The 20,245-nt window shown below is 39.5% G+C and overlaps 3 protein-coding genes across 5 annotated transcripts in view; 2 read left to right on the plus strand and 1 right to left on the minus strand.

The window, feature by feature from the left end:
- Positions 1 to 3,554: 3,554 nt before the first annotated feature.
- On the plus strand, positions 3,555 to 4,231 carry LOC114115226 (male-enhanced antigen 1-like). Its single transcript, XM_042251221.2, has one exon. The coding sequence runs from the start codon at positions 3,577 to 3,579 to the stop codon at positions 4,099 to 4,101; it is 525 nt and encodes a 174-aa protein (XP_042107155.1). The 5' UTR covers positions 3,555 to 3,576; the 3' UTR covers positions 4,102 to 4,231.
- A 1,672-nt stretch (positions 4,232 to 5,903) lies between these two features.
- LOC105605730 (all-trans-retinol dehydrogenase [NAD(+)] ADH4-like) overlaps positions 5,904 to 20,245 on the plus strand; it is a 41,367-nt gene continuing 27,025 nt past the window's right edge. Inside the window, exons 1-4 of the mRNA XM_027970865.2 lie at positions 5,904 to 5,996; positions 8,545 to 8,646; positions 9,603 to 9,744; positions 14,311 to 14,398. Coding sequence (XP_027826666.1) covers positions 5,979 to 5,996; positions 8,545 to 8,646; positions 9,603 to 9,744; positions 14,311 to 14,398 — 350 coding nt within the window. The 5' untranslated portion in view covers positions 5,904 to 5,978. The remainder of the gene's footprint in view (positions 5,997 to 8,544; positions 8,647 to 9,602; positions 9,745 to 14,310; positions 14,399 to 20,245) is intronic.
- LOC132659930 (craniofacial development protein 2-like) overlaps positions 7,317 to 20,245 on the minus strand; it is a 178,690-nt gene continuing 165,761 nt past the window's right edge. For 2 of the 3 annotated variants that reach the window (XM_060416865.1, XM_060416866.1), the window contains one exon: positions 7,317 to 13,141. In XM_060416865.1, the coding sequence (XP_060272848.1) occupies positions 12,015 to 13,141 (1,127 nt within the window). In that variant the 3' untranslated portion in view covers positions 7,317 to 12,014. The remainder of the gene's footprint in view (positions 13,142 to 20,245) is intronic. The other variant, XM_060416864.1, reaches the window with a different exon arrangement.

A 20,245-nucleotide genomic window follows, 5' to 3' on the forward strand; every position in this document is an offset into this window, starting at 1 on the left:
CAAAGTCAGGTAAAAGGACAATATTAAGAGATAGTCAGGTGACAGCTGAATTTTTCAGCTTTGTTGAAAACTAATGCATTAGCAACCAAAGTGTAGCTCCATACATATTAGTAGATTAAAAATCCTTGAGTTAAAGGATAGCAAATTCATATCTAATTTGATAGATCTATTATGCAACCATTTAGATTTTTGAATAGGGAAATTAAATGATTTTAATGTCCCTTTGGAAATCTATTCTGAAGAAGTAAGAGACCAGAAGGTCAATGAAGAAGTTGTGAGAGAAATACCACTTAAGAAACAGTGAGGAATACTATTTCACACCTGCTAGGATGGCTACAATGAAAGAGAGAAAAAAAATAGCAAGTGTTGATGGAGAGTAGAGAAACTGGAAGCCTCATACATTGCTAGTGGAAAAGTTAATGGCGCAACCATGACAAAACCTTTGGCAGTTGCTCAAAAGTTACACATAGAGTTAACTTAGCAATTTCATTCTTAGCTATATACTCAAAAGAATTGAAAAGATATATTTTCTATGTGAAAAAACTTGTACATGAATATTTTAGCAGAATATTTATTTATAACAGCCAATAAGTGAAAAAATATATTCATCAACTGAAAAAATAGAAATAAATAGTGGTATATCCATACAATATAATATTACTTGGCAACAAAAAAGGAGGACATACTGATGCATGTTACAATATGAATGAAACTTGAAAACATTATGACAAGTGAAAATGCAAAAGGCCATACACTGTAAGATTCCATTTAAATAAAGTTTCCAGGACAGGCAAATTTACAAAGACAGAAAGTGGATTAGTGGTTGCCATAAGGATAGGCAAAGGGATAAATAAACTACTAAGTATGGGGTTTCTTTTCGGGGTGATGAAAAAATTCTGGAATTAGTATTCATGATGGCTGCATAATATTGTAAATAAATTTAACAATCACTAAACCGCATACTTTAAAATAGTCAAAATGGTGAATTTTAACTAAATGAATTCATCTCATTTTTTAAAAACAAGAAAGAAATACTGAGGAAATAGACTACAATGGTAGTCATGTGACTAGGAGGACAAAAGAGGGAAATGTTAAGAAATTACAGTCTACATTTTTTTTTAATGTCTATGCTTTTTTTAATTAAAAGTCAGGAATTGATATTAAGCACAGCCAATAATTTTTGAAATTCATGTTAACAGGAAGCTGCCATGAAGCACAAAATGAATTTCATAATTTGAACTCTACTGAGATATAGAAGAATAATTTTATTTTTTACAGACATTTTCAACTACACAGCCAGTTTAATAAGGAAGGTAAGCTTATATCCCATCTGTCACGCACATTCTGTTACAGTGTATGATATTGGTGATTTCTGAAAAAATTAGTTGTTGGATTAAAAGCAAATTTTTCATTAATTAATTTTTATTGAAGTATAGTTGTTTCACAATGCTAGTTTCTGCTGTACAGCAAAGTGAATCAGACAGACACACACACACACACACACACACTCTTTTTTGGATTTTGTTCCCATTTAGGTCACCACAGAGCATTTAGTAGAGTTCCCTATGCTATATGGTAGTTCTCATTCATCATCTATTTCAGTGCAGAGTTCCAAAGAATAGCAAGGAAAGATGAAAAAGCCTTCCTTAGCGATCAATGCAAAGAAATAGAGGAAAACAATAGAATGGGAAAGACTAGAGATCTCTTCAAGAAAATTAGAGATAACAAGGACACATTTCATGCAAAGATGGGCTCAATAAAGGACAGAAATCACATGGACCTAACAGAAGCAGAAGATATTAAGAAGAGGTGGCAAGAATACACAGAAAGTGAAAGTGAAAGTTGCTCAGTCATATCTAACTCTTTGCAATCCCAAGGACTATACAGTCCATGGAATTCTCCAGACCCTGATGCTGGGAAAGATTGAAGGTGGGAGGAGAAGGGGATGACAGAGTTTGAGGTGGTTGGATGGCATCACCAACTCAATGGATATGAGTTTGGGTAAACTCCAGGAGTTGGTGATGGACAGGGAGGCCTGGCATGCTGCAGTCCATGGGTCACAAAGAGTCGGACATGACTGAGGAACTAAACTCAACTAATATCAGAGATTTTAACTTGTAAAAAAAAAAAAAAGCTAAAATCAAAGAAACATAATTAGATATAGGAAATAGAGAAAACATGCATTAAAAAGCAAGAGCTAGTTTGTGTAGAAACACAACAAATTCAGTTTGAACCATCATGGACTCCAAATATGTTGTTTGGGTATTTATACTGAGATTAATGAATTACTATTAAAATAATGTCTATACTAATTCAGTGGGTGAGAGATTATACTTTTAAACATATATAACATTGGAAATTTTGAGAACTACAAGTCCAAAAATCAACTGTTAGAGAAGGTAAAGCCATCCTCATGGAACGAATCTACAATATTAATTTTAGAATTGGAAGACACCTTCACATTCAAAATCCCAGGGTTCTACCATTTCAATATCTCTCATCCAGTTTCCACTCAAAACACTTCTTAGCAGGTTCTTTATGAAAGAATATAAAAGACAGTCCCCATCTTCAAAGAAGTTCATCAAAGTGCAGCACAAAAAGAAAGGCAGAAAGAAGGTAAATACCCAACATTCAGAAAATATGTTGAAGCATACTGGGTTTCCAAGGTAAATACTCAATTTGCCCAGCATTTATTAAGTACCTCGTATCTTTCAGGACTCTGAAGTACTCTCTGAAGGGTGTAAAATGTAAGTAAATACAAGCATTATAGTTAAGGACACTGGAGGCTGGAGACGGAGTAGTTTTGCTTTATGTAGCTATCTATGTGTGAGCAATAAGGGGATGGAAACACAATGAATGCTGTAGGGATTCAAAGAGGGAAAAGATCATCCTGAATAGAAGAGCTAGAAATGGCAAGATAGGTATCAGAAAAGAAACCTTAAGAATATGTTCTTAAGGTCCTGAACAAGTTCAGGGCTTCCCTGGTGGTCCAGAGGTTAAGAATCCACCTACGAATGCAGGGCACACTGGTTCAATGATTCTTGGTCTGGAAAGGGATCATGCCCCACTTGGCCCACATGCTGCGGGGCAACTAAGGGCGTGTGCCACAGCTGCTGAGCTCAGGCGCCCTAGAGCACATGCTTCACAGGAGAAGTCACCGCAATGAGAAGCACACAACCGCAACTAAAGCATAGCTCCCCTACTCCACCACAACTAGAGAAAGCTGGCACACAGCAAGGAGGACCCAGTGCAAGCAAAAATAAATAAATCTTTAAAACAAGAATATGTTAGTTTAGGAGGCAGAACTGGCAGCAGTAGGTTGGTTCTAATCAGGGGAACCAGTTTAGATAAAATCATGGAGGCAGGAAGGCAGGCACACAGTACATTGGAGGAAGGCTGGAAGATAAGTTTTGAAACACAACCTGGGTTGTAGATAAATGGTCTTGAATGCCAGAATGAGAATTCAGTAGGGATTAGAGAGTTCTTGATGGTGTTAGACCAAGAGAATGATATAATAAAGATTGTTGAAAATACTCATCTAGGGTTGGGTCATGGGCTCTGAGCGGCCCCTGCCCAATGGCAGCAGTAGTTCTAGGGGGAGACACCGTGGGTCCTGAATGTATCTTCCCCAATCAGACTGAGGAACTGGGGCCACATCGGGGTCCCATGGAAGGCACTGGGGATTGGAGCAGTGAGGAACCAGAGGAAGAACAAGAGGAAAGAGGGGCAGGACCAGCTGGCTACTCCTACCAGCCTCTGAACCAAGATCCTGAGTCAGAGGAGGTGGAACTGGCACCAGTGAGGGATGGAGAAGATGTAGTTGCTGATATTCAAGATCAGACCCAGGCCCTGGGGCTTCATTTGCCAGACCCACCACTAGAAAGTGAGGACGAAGATAAGCAGGGAGCTACAGCATTGAACAACCACAGCTCTATTCCCATGGACCCAGAACATGTAGAGCTGGTGAAAAGGACGATGGCTGGCATAAACCTGCCTGTGCCAGGGGTTCCTGCCTGGGCTCATGAGATATCAGATGCCCAGTGGGAAGATGTGGTACAGAAGGCCCTCCAAGCCCGGCAGGTCACTCCTGCCTGGAACTGACCACCCTGAGAGCTGCCATAACTCCCTACATTCCAGGCCAGAACCAGCACAGGACTGAACACATCCTGGTTGTCACATCCATCTCCATCCTCCCCAGCTCCCCTCCACATCAAGGCAAATCAGACTTCTTCTCAGACTTTATTCAGTTCTGTACATATGGGGACATTGGCCCAAGCCCAACCCGCCTTAGCATGTGTCACTCTGTGGAGAATAAAGAACCCTATGCACACAGCTAAAAAAAGAGAGAGAGAGAGAGAGAGAGAGAATACTCATCTAACAACATTTTGAAACACAGACTGGTAGACGGAGCTCTGCATAGGAAAATCAGTTTTTAAAAAAAGGCTATTGTGATGACATAAGCAATACGTTAGATTACTCTTATCTATCTTACCTAAATGTAATAATAAAAACAGAAAGAAGGAAATGAAAAGCATACGAGAGGTAGAATACATAAAGCTTGTAAACAATGCAGAAAGCAAGGTCAAGTGGAGTTTCAGGAGAATGGAGATGCTAGTGCCAAAACAGGCAAGCTAGAGAAAGGAGCCTGGAGTCAAGAAAGAAAATGAAATTATTTTGTGAACACTATTAAAATAGAAACACCTAAAGAAAAAACAGAAACATCTAAGAACAAACAGAAACTCCTGGCAAAAGTTTGGTTTAAAGAGAAAGAAGTCTTAAAATAAAATAAGAAATGCTAGAAAAATCAAACACTAGAAAGAAATTTTTAAAGGTCACTTTTAAAAAAATGAGGTCATTAACAATTTTCCAAAGAATTTTCAATTAAAATATAGAGATGGAAACCAGAAAGTGGAGAAGTGAAACCATGAGTAGTGAGAAAGTAGAAACGAAGAGTATAAATCATACTTCTAAAAATTGAAATAGAAAACTTAGTCAATAATAAAATATTAGTTAAAGTTTTAACTAATATAAAGATATTTAACTAATATAAAGATAGCTCTACTATCTCTCTGGAGAAGATAGTAGAATACTATGGCTTTTTACCAACAGGATGAAAAGTATTTCAATATTTTAACAATTGGCTTTGCCTTAATAGGGTATGTTGGTTGCATAAAAGCCCTGAACTTTCCCTAAGGAAACTCAAGCACAAACACAACAAGAATACATGAAAGGAATTTTTAAGCAATCCTGATTCACTATAAAACAGAAAATGGATGAAAAAAATTGTGGTCAATTCATATAATCGAATACTCTACAGTATTCATATAATGGAATACTCTACAATAATTAAAATAAAGTATAGCTACAGGCAATGTGGCTAAATCTCACAGAAATAGTTGAGAGGGGGAAAAAGCCATGAAAGAACACATGCCTTATGATTCTATCCATATAACTTCCAATCTGTAAAACTAAACTATATTGTATAGAGAAGCATAAATCATAAACGAAATACAAGGAAATTATTACTAGGATTGTGAAAGAGAAGGATGGATATAGGAGGGATTCTGAGGCACTGGAGATATCTGTTAATTTTATAATTATATGATAACTTATCTAATAGCTTTAATGACCTTTATAATTATCTGTTGACTTATCCAATAAGTTTAATGAACTTTTCTATGTTATCTTATATTTTGCAATTAAGGAAGAAAAAAACAAGTAAATGAAAATCTCCCAATAACATTTGGAAGAAATGAGGGTTTGCAGCTGAAACAAGATAGCACAAATAATGACGTGAAGGGATGGGCAAAGTTTCAGATTACAGCAAACAAAAAAGGAGAGAAAATGATTGGAGAACACAAGAGCTGAAATGCTATTTATTCAAAGTCAGTTCATTACAGGACACGGAGCACCCTGGATAGAAGTAGAAGAGCTTCTTAAATCAGAGAGAAACTTCCAAGGCAAATTTCCCAAAGAAAATGGGCACCAAGGGAAAAGTAAGTAAATATACCATTTATTTGATCAATTCTTTTGGGGTTTTGTGTGTGTGCATGTCTCTTTGTACATCTGCTAAAAGAAGTTTCCTTGGGTATTGCTCTCAGAAAGCAGCAATTTAAAGCTGATCAAAAGTTAAGTCCCAGGGAATTCCCTGGAGATCCAGTGGTTAGGACTCTGAGCTTCCACTGCAGGGGCACGGGGTTGATTCCTGGTCAGGGAACTAAGATTCTGCATGCCACATGGCCAGCCAGAAAAAGAAGCTAAGTCACTATCAAGAGATGTATGGATAAAGAAGATGTGGTGTACACACACACACACACACACACACACACACACACACACACACAGAGGCACCCACCCACACACAAAATGAATGTTCAGTTCAGTTCTGTCGCTCAGTCATGTTCGACTATTTGTGACCCCGTGGACTGCAGCACACCAGGCTTTCCTGTCCATCACCAACTCCCAGAGCTTACTCAAACTCATGTCCATTGAGTCAGTGATGCCATCCAACCAACTCAACATCTGTCATCTCCTTCTCTTCCAACCTTCAATATTTCCCAGCATCAGGGTCTTTTCCAACGAGTTAGTTCTTTGCATCAGATGGCCAAAGGATTGGAGTTTCAGCTTCAGCATCATTCCTTCCAATGATTTTAAAACTCAACATTCAGAAAACTAAGATCATGATATCCGATCCCATCATTTCATGGCAAATAGATGGGGAAACATTGGAAACAGTGAGAGACTTTATTGTCTTAGGCTCCAAAATTACTGCAGATGGTGACTGCAGCCAAAAAATTAAAAGATGCTTGATCCTTGAAAGAAAAGCTATGACCAATCTAGACAGCATATTAAAAAAGCAGAGACCAATTATACTTCAAAACCAAATAGAAAAAGAGGTCGGGTTTGTGGTTACCAGAAGCAGGGCGGGGGTGAGGGGCGTGGGGGTTGAGGGGGGGATGGAGAGGAAGAATTGCATGAAGTTAGTCAAAAGGTACAAACTTCCAAACCTCCAGTTATGAGACAAGTATGTAGTAGAGATATAATGTACAACATGGTAAATATAATCAACACTGCTGTATGTTATACATAAAAGTTGTTAAGGTAAATCCTAAGAGTTATCACAGGAAAAATTTTACTTCTTCCTTTAATTTTATGTCATATGAGATGACGGAGGTTCACTAACCCCGCTGTAGTAATCATTTCATCATGTATGTATGTCAGATCATTATCCTATATACCCCTTGAGCTTACACAGGGCTGTATATCAATCATATTTTAACAAATCTGAAGAAAAAGAATAAAGATGATCAAAAGGATATGAGTGACCTCCATGCTAGGAATTTACTCTAGAAAATAATTGAATTTGCCAAAATGCTTACTACAAGGGTGTTCAATCAAATACTATTTATAGTGGCCCAAAAAGAGAGATTTCAGTACCTGTGCCATAATCATAAAATTTGTATTTGTTAACATTTTAGAAAAGAATATGGAAAATATTCATTGTATATTAATAAGTAGAAAAGAGATTAAAAATATTACATACAATTTTGTCCCAAGTGAAAAAGCTCAGAGGATCTACTTCAAAATCATAAAGTAGAAGACAAAGTTACAGATGAATTTTGTTTCTTTTTTTCTTATTTGCATTTCTATGTTTCATTTATAATAAAACTAATGATATTTAAAGCAGTTCAAATTGCATAACAAGTATCAAAAATACATGTTCATGGCAACAAAGACTAGGAATATCATACCAAAAGTAAACATAGTAGCATTAGAATGAAGTATAGGTTTATTTTTTCTACTTTCCTTCAATATTACTTATATTTAAAATTAAAAATAAAATTTTAAGGGGCTAAAATTATAGATTATAGAATCTTTAATACTTAATTTCTTTTCATATATTTTTATCCAGATTTCAAAGGGAAAAAATCTTTAATGTACATTCCACTGATAAATTTAATAATTATGTAAGCCTCATTTCTTAAACTTTTTTGTGCATACTAATAAAAAAAAAAGCAGGTTTTGATTCAGTAGATTTTGGACAGGGCTTATAGCTCTAGCAAATTCCCAAGTGATGTTGCTAATGTCAAGGAGGTTCACATTTTGAGTAGCAAAGTTGTAAAACACATCTGCTCTAGTAATAAGGATTCAGGTAATGCAGAGCTGATAAATCAATTGTTCAATCATAAAATACATATTGGTCATCTACTCTCTCCAAATCCTATAAATTTATCCTCTCTGTTCTGGAGAGGGAAAAAAAAATCAAGGCCTTACATTAAGGTAAACTTTAATACACCTGTTCTTTTCAAAAATTAAAAGTGCAATGACTATAATGTAGACTTTGACTTCCTATTGTCAATTAAGGTCGCTTGTCTTTACAATAACTATGTATAACATCCAGCCACAAACCCCAAAACTCTCTTTCATGAAATAATGGTATCAACATGTTCTTTAACTTTTTTCCACGATATTTTTCTTTCTCTCTCTCTTCCTCCCTTCTGTTCTTTCCTCCTCCCCCTTTCTTCCTTTCTCCCTCTTTCTCAGATTATTAAATGCAAAGCAGCTATCGCCTGGGAAGCAAACAAGCCCCTCAGCATTGAAGAGGTTGAAGTAGCTCCCCCCAAGGATCATGAAGTTCGAATTCAGGTAAGTATGGACTCTCCTAGGGCAGGATAAACAAGACACCAAATGCTGACTTGGCTTTGGTCAGGTCAGACCTATGTGGTTTGACTGAGAGTCTCAGGAGTTTCCCACTGTGGGGGATTACGTTTTTAGGTTCACATCAAAATCAGGTATTTATTCCCAGGAGGGATAAATTATAAGAATCAGACACAGGAATTTACACTAGATTAGAATTAGGTAGGTTTTCTTTTGTTTTCCAGTTGCCAGTTATTGACAGATGTTTTAAAAGGAAGATTGAGAGTTTGGTTCAAAATAAGAAAAGATCTGAAGTGCTAAGGGTCTTGGGTGCTCACAGGAGGGAACAGAAGCGAGAGGGCAGGAAGAAGAGACGGTACTGAGCAGAGAGGCATCATAGATGACAAGGTGGGTCAGTTTCTCTATTTTCCCTACAGTTGACCTGGCTTATATTTTTCCTCAGGATCACCACAGTAAGAGTTTTTGCCTGAGAATGAATGAGATATCATCATTAACAGAATCTTGAAGAATAATGCAGGGATACTTTCTAATTAATTAAGATAATCCTTTATTTGATACAGCTCTTTTAACTGTAAAAGTTTATTACCTCAATTGTATTTCATTCAGTTTCAATAAAATCTGAACAAGCCCTGGAAGCCTGTGTTCCCTGCACTCCCTGTAATAGACTTTTATTACCTTTGATTTCTCCTCTCCTAGAGACAGTGACTGCCAATTCTCTGTGTCATTTTTCAGGGACAGCAAAAGGAAGAAAACAAAGATGCATTAAGAGGAAAGAATATAACCTAATATATTTTTAACTGTTCCTTTTATTTTTCAAAATGCAGTTCTTTTATTGACCTCAATGAGTGTTGTTAAGTTTCAAGGTGTCATTGGCCTAAAATCATCCAAACAACCCTAATGATATAATTGCAGAAACAGGACTCAAGTCTGTGATTGCTTTGCAGATAATTGCTACCGCCCTGTGCCATTCTGATGCCCATATCCTCCATCCTCAATTTGAGGGGAGTTTTTTCCCAGTGATCCTTGGCCATGAGGGTGCAGGAATTGTGGAAAGTGTTGGGCCAGGAGTGACCAACTTCAAACCAGGTATTTTAATTTCTGATTCCAACTAAATGGAAACATCAGGGTATTTCAGAGATAGCTTCTGCGGCACTATTGCCTTTACATGCTATAATCAATCTCTACTTACACAAGGGGATCATCTTTTCCAAAGCAAAACTAAGACACACAATCTATCACAATCTAGTAATAAGGCAGAATATCTGCAGTCAGAACTGTCTAATGAAATCTGGAAAACACAGTCACTTTATTTACATCCAGCACTGAGAAGTTGTCCTAAGAAGCACAGCTACAAAGTGAGCTTACACTGAAGCCTCCATGGGGGCACAGATGACAATTTACATTAACCTCCTCTAAATAAAACAGAACTATTTTAATACAGAAAGAATGAAGACCCTTAGGTAGCTTAAGTGGGAAATATATGCATATGTCAAAGTTAGCTGAAATGTTTTCTAGGGAACTTGTAAGATAAATATATACAAAGCATGCCAATAGCTGAAATTATTTACTTCACATGTTGTAACAGATCCACCAAATACTGGAATATGAGCTATGCAATTGTCACTTATCTAGGATGAACCATACCCTTCTTTCCTTCTCTAATGAAGATGCTTCAAATTGAGAGGTATATTAGTATCTTCCTGTTCAGTTCAGTTCAGTTCAGTCACTCAGTGGTGTCCAACTCTTTGTGACCCCATGAATTGCAGCACGCCAGACCTCCCTGTCCATCACCAACTCCCGGAGTTCACTCAGACTCACATCCATTGAGTCAGTGATGCCACCCAGCCACCTAATCCTCTGTTGTCCTCTTTTCCTCCTGCCCCCAGTCCCTTCCAGCATTGGAGTCTTTTCCAATGAGTCAACTCTTGGCATGAGGTGGCCAAAGTACTGGAGTTTCAGCTTTAGCATCATTCTTTCCAAAGAAATCTCAGGGCTGATCTTCAGAATGGACTGGTTGGATCTCCTTGCAGTCCAAGGGACTCTCAAGAGTCTTCTCCAACACCACAGTTCAAAAGCATCAATTCTTCGGTGTTCAGCCTTCTTCACAGTCCAACTCTCACATCCATACATGACCACTGGAAACACCACAGCCTTGACTAGACGGACCTTAGTCGGCAAAGTAATATCTCTGCTTTTGAATATGCTATCTAGGTTGGTCATAATTTTTCTTCCAAGGAGTAAGCGTCTTTTAATTTCATGGCTGCAGTCACCATCTGCAGTGATTTTGGAGACCCCAAAAATAAAGTCAGCCACTGTTTCCACTGTATCACCATCTATTTCCCATGGAGTGATAGGACCGGATTCCATGATCTTCGTGTTCTGAATGTTGAGCTTTAAGACAACTTTTTCACTCTCCACTTTCATTTTCATCAAGAAGCTTTTTCGTTCCTCTTCACTTTCTGCCATAAGGGTGGTGTCATCTGCATATCTGAGGTTATTGATATTTCTCCCAGCAATCTTGATTCCAGCTGGTGTTTCTTCCAGTCCAGTGTTTCTCATGATGTACTCTGCATAGAAGTTAAATAAGCAGGGTGACAATATACAGCCTTGATGCACTCCTTTTCCTATTTGGAACCAGTCTGTTGTTCCATGTCCAGTTCTAACTGTTGCTTCCTGGCCTGCATACAGATTTCTCAAGAGGCAGGTCAGGTGGCCTGGTATTCCCATGTCTTTCAGAATTTTCCAGTTTATTGGGATCCACACAGTCAAAGGCTTTGGCATAGTCAATAAAGCAGAAATAGATGTTTTTCTGGAACTCCCTTGCTTTTTCCAGGATCCAGCGGATGTTGGCAATTTTATCTCTGGTTCTTCTGCCTTTTCTAAAACCAGCTTGAACATCAGGAAGTTCACAGATCACATATTGTTGAAGCCTGGCTTGGAGAATTTTGAGCATTACTTTGCTAGCATGTGAGATGAGTGCAACTGTGAGGTAGTTTGAGCATTCTTTGGCATTGCCTTTCTTTGGGATTGGAATATAAACTGATCTTTTCCAGTCCTGTGGCCACTGCTGAGTTTTCCAAATTTCCTGGCATACTGAGTGCAGCACTTTCACAGCATCATCTTTTAGGATTTGAAATAGCTCTACTGGAATTCCATCACCTCCACTAGCTTTGTTCATAGTGATGCTTTCTAAGGCCCACTTGACTTCACATTCCAGGATGTCTGGCTCTAGGTGAGTGATCACACCGTCGTGATTATCTGGGTCATGAAGATCTTTTTGTACAGTTCTTCTGTGTATTCTTGCCACCTCTTCTTAATATCTGCTGCTTCTGTTAGGTCCATACCATTTCTGTCCTTTATCGAGCCCATCTTTGAATGAAATGTTCCTTGGTATCTCTAATTTTCTTGAAGAGCTCTCTAGTCTCTCCCATTCTGTTGTTTTCCTCTATTTCTTTGGATTGATCACTTAGGAAGGCTTTCTTTTCTCTTCTTGCTATTCTTTGGAACTCTGCATTCAGATGCGTATATCTTTCATTTTCTCCTTGGCTTTTTGCTTCTCTTCTTTTCACAGCTCTTTTTGCTTCTCTTCTTTTCACAGCTATTTGTAAGGCCTCCCCACACAGCCATTTTGCTTTTTTGCATTTCTTTTCCATGGGGATGGTCTTGATTCCTGTCTCCTGTGCAATGTCACGAACCTCATGCCATAGTTCATCAGGCACTCCATCTATCAGATCTAGGCCCTTAAATCTATTTCTCACTTCCACTGTATAATCATAAGGGATTTGATTTAGGTCATACCTGAATGGTCTAGAGGTTTTCTCTACTTTCTTCAATTTAAGTCTGAATTCGGCAATAAGGAGTTCATGATCTGAGCCACAGTCAGCTCCCAGTCTTGTTTTTGTTGACTGTATAGAGTTTCTCCATCTGTGGCTGCAAAGAATAGAATCAATCTGATTTCGGTGTTGACCATCTGGTGATGTCCATGTGTAGAGTCTTCTCTTGTGTTGTTGCATGGGGGTGTTTGTTATGACCAGTGCATTTTCTTGGCAAAACTCTATTAGTCTTTGCCCTGCTTCATTCCATATTCCAAGGCTAAATTTGCCTGTTACTCCAGGTGTTTCTTGACTTCCTACTTTTGCATTCCAGTCCCCTATAATGAAAAGGACATCTTTTGGGGGTGTTAGTTCTAAAAGGTCTTGTAGGTCTTCATAGAACCATTCACCTTCAGCTTCTTCAGCGTTATTGGTTGGGGCATAGACTTGGATTACCGTGATATTGAATGATTTGCCTTGGAAACGAACAGAGATCATTCTGTCGTTTTTGAGATTGCATCCAAGTACTGTGTTTTGGACTCTTTTATTGACCATGATGGCTACTCCATTTCTTCTGAGGGATTCCTGCCCGCAGTAGTAGATAAAATGGTCATCTGAGTTAAATTCACCCATTCCAGTCCATTTTAAACAGGAGTCCAAAATGGCGGTGGCTAAAAGACAAGGAAAGAAAAAGCCCGTGAAAATAGAAGAAAGGAAGGTCCGAGGACCACAGTGAGGACCTCAGGTAGAACAAACAGCACTTCTGGCTAGCCCAGTTTACATAGGGCAGGCCCAGGGGAGAGGAAAAGACATATAAAAAGAGGAGCCAAAGGGCCAGGGGTTTCTCTCTCTCCCGCGTACTGGGGCACTCTTCTCTTCCATGTCTTTGGGTCAAGGTGCCCTAATGCCTCGAGGATGGATTTTCCTGCTATTTTCTAAATAAAATAGAGCTGTAACACGGAGCTATAACACTGATTTGTCTAAGAGCTATAACACAGTCTGTCCAAGACCTGAGAGCTGTGACACGCCGAGGGCTTTAATGACTCGTCACATTTCTATTCCAAACAAGATTATAGAAGCAAATTGCTCTTCAAAATTTGGAATCTACAAAGAAGTCCAGCCAATTAAGGCACAGCTCTGTCACTTACTGGCTGTGTAACCTTAGTCAGCTAAGTCACTTTTCTGTGACTCAATTTAGATTTCCATTTTCTAAAATGGGGATAAAATAGTACCCATCTCAAAGAGTTGTTCTGAGAATTAAAGAGATAATATATGCAAGCAGTTAGAATGGTAACTGACACATACTAAAGGTTGAACAAATGTTAATTATCATTATTGGACTTTAGTCATCAGAGGCTAGAAGTCTTTGTTAAATTCAAATTGAATAAAAAGTAGAAAAATGTAGAATTTGAGTGAACTATGGTGAAACATGGAGATGATATATAATTTACTCTCCATATCAAGCCTATTGCCCACATCTCCTATAATTAAGGTGTTCACAAATGTAACAAATAATAGGCATGATATAGCAAGTAATAGTCATGATGCAGAGTGTTTCAAGGACAACAGAGTGTCAGACAGGATTCTGCACCTGATGGTATCAATACAGATGTGTTGCTTGACTATCCAGCCCAGGAGAAAAGAAGGAAAAAGATAACATAATGCAGTACTTGGGAGAATCAGCAATCTTGTAGGTTAACAAAGTATTGTAGCTACCTATACTTCGTACCGAATATAAGATATATACAATAAAGAATAGTGTTTTCCACCAATTCACCTGGTGAAAACTATTTATAAGTAACAACTATGCATCATTCAACACATGGCCTTTTTTTTCTAGGTGACAAAGTAATTCCACTTGGCGTACCTCAATGTGGAAAATGCAAGTTCTGTCTGAGTCCACGCACAAATTTTTGTGGAAAACTCAAGTAAGCTCTATAAGCTATTAGTAAGATAGCTGGTACAAATATTTTGAGCAGTATATTGGCATACCTAAATGGAGTTGAAAATGTTCATATTCTGTACCCATTAATTCTTGGTGTGTATAAGAAGCCATTGCAAAATCACACAAATGGACATGCACTATTATGATCACTGCCACATTGTAATAACTAGAAATTGAAAATAGGGTAAATGCCTATCAATAGGAGAACATATTAACAATCACTGAGTAGTAACACAATTGAATTACCATATAAAAGTGAGAATGGCTAAACTTGCTCTGAATGTTTCAACCCAGAATAATCTCACACATATAATGGTAAGGGAAAGAAGCAAGTTTATGACATACATTTAGTCATATACAATAACAATACCATATACAGTATTGTTTATGGTTTATGTGAATATAGTAAAGAAAATGATAAGTGCCAAATTGAAAATAATTGCTACTCAAGGTAGTTGCTAAACCATGAAAGACTGGAATTCTTGGCCTCCAGAGGAGAGGAATTTAGTCTGGGGCCAGTGACAAGGCTTGATCATTCAGAGCTTTTGTGTAATAAAGTTTTATTAAAGTATAAAAGAGAGAAAGCTTCTGACATAGGTATCAGAAGAGGGCAGACAGAGTGCCTCCCCCCCAACCCCCGCTAGTCTTTAGCGGGATATTATATAGTTTCTAGCAGGCTGCTAATTAGAGTAAAGAAATGTCTCAAAACTCAGAGTGGTACCAGGCCCCTCACCCACAACATTCATTTTGAGATAACATTGGCACAATGTGAGACATCCCTGGCCATAAAACGATTGCCATGAATCTTGAATAAAGGCAGGTTTCCAAGCAAATATATGGTTTTATTAACATAGATTAGGAGAACAAATGTGTGAGTAAAACATATTGGGTTCTGAGTTTTAGGTGGAACCTACTTGAAGACAGACTCTAGGGTAAATGCGTAGTTCATTAACATAGCTTAAGAGAAACATTTCCACAAGAGAAATGCATTGGTTTGCTCAAGGTCTGACAAAACTTAAGTTCAGGTGGAGCCAGGTGTTGTCATGGCAACACAGAATTTTAAGAGAAATCTCCTTTTAAGTTTGCATAGAGAAAGGGGAAAAAAATCTGACACTTGTAGTTGTTTCCTTCTGCCACTTAAGAGAGAGATTAAAAATCTGACACTTGCAGCCTGTTTCCTCCATTTGGAGACACCTGGCCTTCCTGCCTTTCACCCTCTCATTCCCGCCTTTTCTTTTAGGAGAATTATGTTGCCTAGGGAAAGGGGAGTCATTCTCATTCTGTAACTGCTTCCAAGCTGGTAAGGGGCATTGTCCCTAAATTGGTGAGGCAGCCTATTCTCCTAACCTTCATATTGAGGGTCTCTGATCCAGGGGCCCCAAGTAGTAGTTAGAGGAAGCTGCGGCAGTCAACAGGAGTTTGAGCAACCATTTGTAACTTTAAAACCTCCATGCAACTAGAAAGAAATCCAGCTACACAGTTACAGAAGCAGGGAGCAAACAGCAAAAACAGAACAATAAGCAAAAAGTCACATTATGTCCATCGTTAAGGTACAAAGTGTTGCACCTGTCAATTTTAGGATTGTTAGATGTCATCAGATTAATGAGGCATCACATATGATTGTTGTTGTCGAAGGTAGTCACAGATTTGGAGAAAGTCCTTTCCCTGAAGTGGAAGGACTCCCACCACGGGAAGCCATCCACTGATGAAGAGGGGGCACTCCACAGACCCAGTAGTTACATAGATTGTGGAATGCAGTGTGGGAGTGAGCCCAGGACAGGAAGGCATAATCTTGAGGATCAAACAGCAGACTCAAGCAATTTGGAGTCAGCAGAAGCAGGCTCACATAGGTTATCAGGCCCATCTGAAAGGTACAGAATAAGAGCATAGAAAGTAAAGGCATAAAATGACATCACTTAGTTCTGGTCAGGGTGCCACTTCTTAACTCAAGTGTGGTGCACCCATGAATCAATTCCTGGCACTTTGACAGCTACGGGAGAAGAAAGAATAACCTGGTAAGGGCCTTCCCAGAGGGGCTTGAGGGATTGGCCCCCAGATCCCAATGCTTTTATCGGGACCTCTGTTCCTAGCTCAAACAGAAGCTTTTTTGACTCAGAGGCTGGGTCAGGAGTTACCTCCCAGAGTCCTTTAATGCATGTTGAAAAGCTGAGAGCTGAGTTACATAATCAGTTAATTCCAGGGCTTTAGGAAAACTTTTCCATTGAGCATTTTCAGGAATTACTGATTGTCCATCTTTGGACTGTAACCATCCTTATCAGTAACCTTTGCTCCTCTTTTCTCATATCTTTCTAATTCTTCCTCAGTATGTTGTGGTTTTCCTTATCCACAGGACCTGTCCAGATCAAAGGCCTCTGTAGTGAAGGGGTTTCCTTAAGTGCCACCTTTCTGACTTGACAGCCAGCTGATTACCCTTGGCTCCTTTACTCCTGTCCCTGCTGTGCCCTTTGCAATGCATAACAGCTACTACTTCTTTAGGACAATGCTGCTGTGCTGCTGCTATGTCGCTTCAGTCGTGTCCAACTCTGTGCGACCCCATAGACGGCAGCCCACCAGGCTCCCCCGTCCCTGGGATTCTCTAGGCAAGAATGCTGGAGTGGGTTGCCATTTCCTTCTCCAATGCATGAAAGTGAAAAGTGAAAGTAAAGTCGCTCAGTTGTGTCTGACTCTTCGTGACCCCATGGACTGCATGCAGCCTACCAGGCTCCTCCATCCATGGGATTTTCTGGGCAAGAGTACTGGAGTGGGTTGCCATTGCCTTCTCTGTCTTTAGGACAATATATAGCAGTTAAAAGTCTCTCACTCTGAAATGTGCTTAATAGATTCTCCTGTTGCTATTTTAAATTGTCTTTCTTTCCAATTTGCATCATGAGTATGAAAAGTCAAATAAGCCTACTTAGAATCAGTGTAGATATTTACTCGCTGCCCTTTGCTTAACTTGAGAGCCAGAACCACAATCTCCACTAGCTAAGCACTCATTCCCTGGGAGAGATTTTGCTTCTAAAATCTGTTCAGCCATTACCATGGCATAACCTGCTTTATGCTTCCCATCCAGAACAAAAGAACTGCCATCTGTAAATATTTCCATGTCAGGACTGTCTAATGGGGTATCCATCAGATCTTCCCAAGCTGCATAAAGTTAGAAATTGGGAACAATCATGATCAGGTGTTTCGTTTTCCTTTTCAGGAAGGAAAGTGGCAGGATTTAAGTTTTCACAAACTTTAAAGTTAGTTATTGGTCCTTCTAACAACAATGACTGATGTTTAAGAAGCCAACTGTCTGTCATCCAAATATTAACCTTAGAGTTTAAGAATATACTCCTGTAGGCTGCTGGTGAGGCCTTCGGGGTTGTGTCAAAAATCCCAAGGCCATAGCTTTTATTTCAGTGACAAATTTATTTCTGACCCTGCGGGCAAGCTCAAAGCTGGAACTTGCAGGAGAGCAATCTGAAGAGCCTTAAAAGCCTTTGAGTATCTGGAGAACAAAGCAGTTTGTCAGTTTGGGCTTGTTGAGTTTCAGTTATAAGCTTATACAAAGGCCAGGCAAGTGCCCCATAATTGGGAATCCAAATGCAGCAGTACCCTATAGTTCCAAAAAATCCTCTCAATTGTCTTAAAGTCATAGGTAGAGGATGATTTAATATAGGTTTAACTCAGAAAGCAAACTTCAAATCAATGACTGAAAAATATTTGACTCGTTCAGGAATTTCAGACAATAGAGTATAAGGATTAGGCACCATGGGGTGTAAAGGAACTGCAGCCTCATTTATTGTTTGTAAATCTTGAACTAGTCTCCATTTATCATTTGACTTCTTTATACCCAGAATAGGAATGTTGCATGGATTGTTACAGGGAATTAATAGCCCCAGCTCCTTTAAATTCTCAATAATGGGTTTTAACCCTCCCAACTGAACTGAACTAACCTCACGTTTCAGTGGATACTGCTTTTTATGTGAAAATAAGTGTGGGTATTTGAGCTTGACAGCTACAGGAATAGCGTTTTGTGCTTGACCCATGGGCTTTCCATCAGCCAACACTCTCGGATTTACATTTTGTTCAATTAAAAGGAGAGAAAGGGAGGGCTCCCTAGTCACAAAAACAGAGGCATGGACCTTATTCATTATATCCCTTCCCAAAATGGGTGAGGGAGACTCTGGCACCATCAGAAACTCGTGTGAAAATAGCAGAGTCCCAGATGCATACTGAAATAATAACATTTGGCTCGTCCAGACAGTCCCATTATGGAAGCAGACCTGGGAGAAAGAGGGCCAGGGGCTTCAGTAAGCACAGAGTAAGTTGCCCCAGTGTCCAAAAGGAAATCGACAGATTGGCACCCTCACAGTTATTAATACTCAGAGTTCCTCAGATGTAATTAGGACGGGAGCTCGCGTGGGGACCCACAGGCACCTTCAGTCCTGATTGTCTTGGGAGTCTGACCCCTGAAACCTACATCTCTGGGGCAGTCTCTCCTCCAGTGTGGTCCCTTGCAGACTGGACATGGAGCCAGGAGTGACTTAGATGCCTGAGGGCAATCCTGTTTGAGGTGCCCCTCCTTTCCACAGGAATAGCAAGCCTATCCCTTTTTACCTGGGTCCCTCTGGGAATTTTTCTCGGGCTGTTTAAGAATGGTTCAGACAGCCATTACAAGGGCTTCCGCCTGTTCTTTTGTCATTCTCTGCCTTTCTTTTCCTCATATTCCCTGCTATAATAGACTGTCTGAGCCTGTGGCAACAGATTATCTAAAGACTGATTTGGCCCATATGCCTGTTTTAATACTTTACAGCAGATATCTGGAGCCGATTGAGTGAAAAATCTATCTTTTAAGATCACTCTTCCCTCTTCATTTTCGGGATCAGTCTCGGTGAATCTGCAAAGGGCTTCCCTTAGTCTATCTAGGAATTCACCAGGAGCTTCCTTCTCTTCCTGTTCTGTTTTCTGTTTGCCAGTTTGGCATAGTTTAAAGACTTATTTTAAAGTCACATGTTCGCCTGAGTCCTTCAAAAACACATCTGACAAAATGACTCTGATCCCATCTTCCTTCCTATGTTACAGTCCCAATCTCATTCTATAGTGGGAACCACCTGATTCTCAGTGGGGAGGGTGGCTATCTTGTCCTCCATCTTCCCAGCTGGTTTGTTACCAAGCCATTCATCTCCATAAGCAACCGCTTTCCACAAAACTCGAGTTTTTGAGGCAGGAGTTAGTGTTTGTCCCAAGATATACATCACACTCTTCCAAATAAGGTCATAAAGCAGAGTAACACCCTTGAAAGCACTAATATATTTTTCTAGGTGCTCTAAACAGTCTCCTAGATCCTCCTTGATTCTTTGCATTTCTTCATAAGAAAAGGGCTTATTAACTCTCATAGACTGATTACTTCTCCCGGTGGGTGCTTCATGAAGACACAACAGCTTGTGTGGCTGTTCCTCAGCCCCTCTGGCTGCTCTGCACATATGATCCCAGGGATAGACTGGAGAAACCTACTTTTCTTTATCTCTTTGTCTCCTGTCTTCCATCTCATCCAGTATGTCACCCTTAACTTTGCTGTTGACAGGGCTCACATTATATTGGAGAAGGAAATGGCAACCCGCTCCAGTGTTCTCCCTGGAGAATCCCAGGGACAGGGGAGCCTGGTGAGCTGCCGTCTATGGGGTCGCACAGAGTCGAACACCACTGAAGTGACTTAGCAGCAGCAGCAGGGCCCACATTGTAAGGTGAGTGCAGAGGAAAAGAGAGCGAGCTGGGCAGTCAGGCAAGAAAAAGGAAATTTATTAGAGGGAAAAGAGAGAGTGACTGGCTCTTATGGAGAACC

Source organism: Ovis aries, chromosome 6, assembly GCF_016772045.2.
Source record: "Ovis aries strain OAR_USU_Benz2616 breed Rambouillet chromosome 6, ARS-UI_Ramb_v3.0, whole genome shotgun sequence".
NCBI lineage: Eukaryota > Metazoa > Chordata > Mammalia > Artiodactyla > Bovidae > Ovis > Ovis aries.

Coding starts and splice junctions, on each gene's coding strand:
- LOC114115226 (XM_042251221.2), top strand. CDS start 3,577: ATGGCAGCAGTAGTTCTAGGGGGAGACACCGTGGGTCCTGAATGTATC.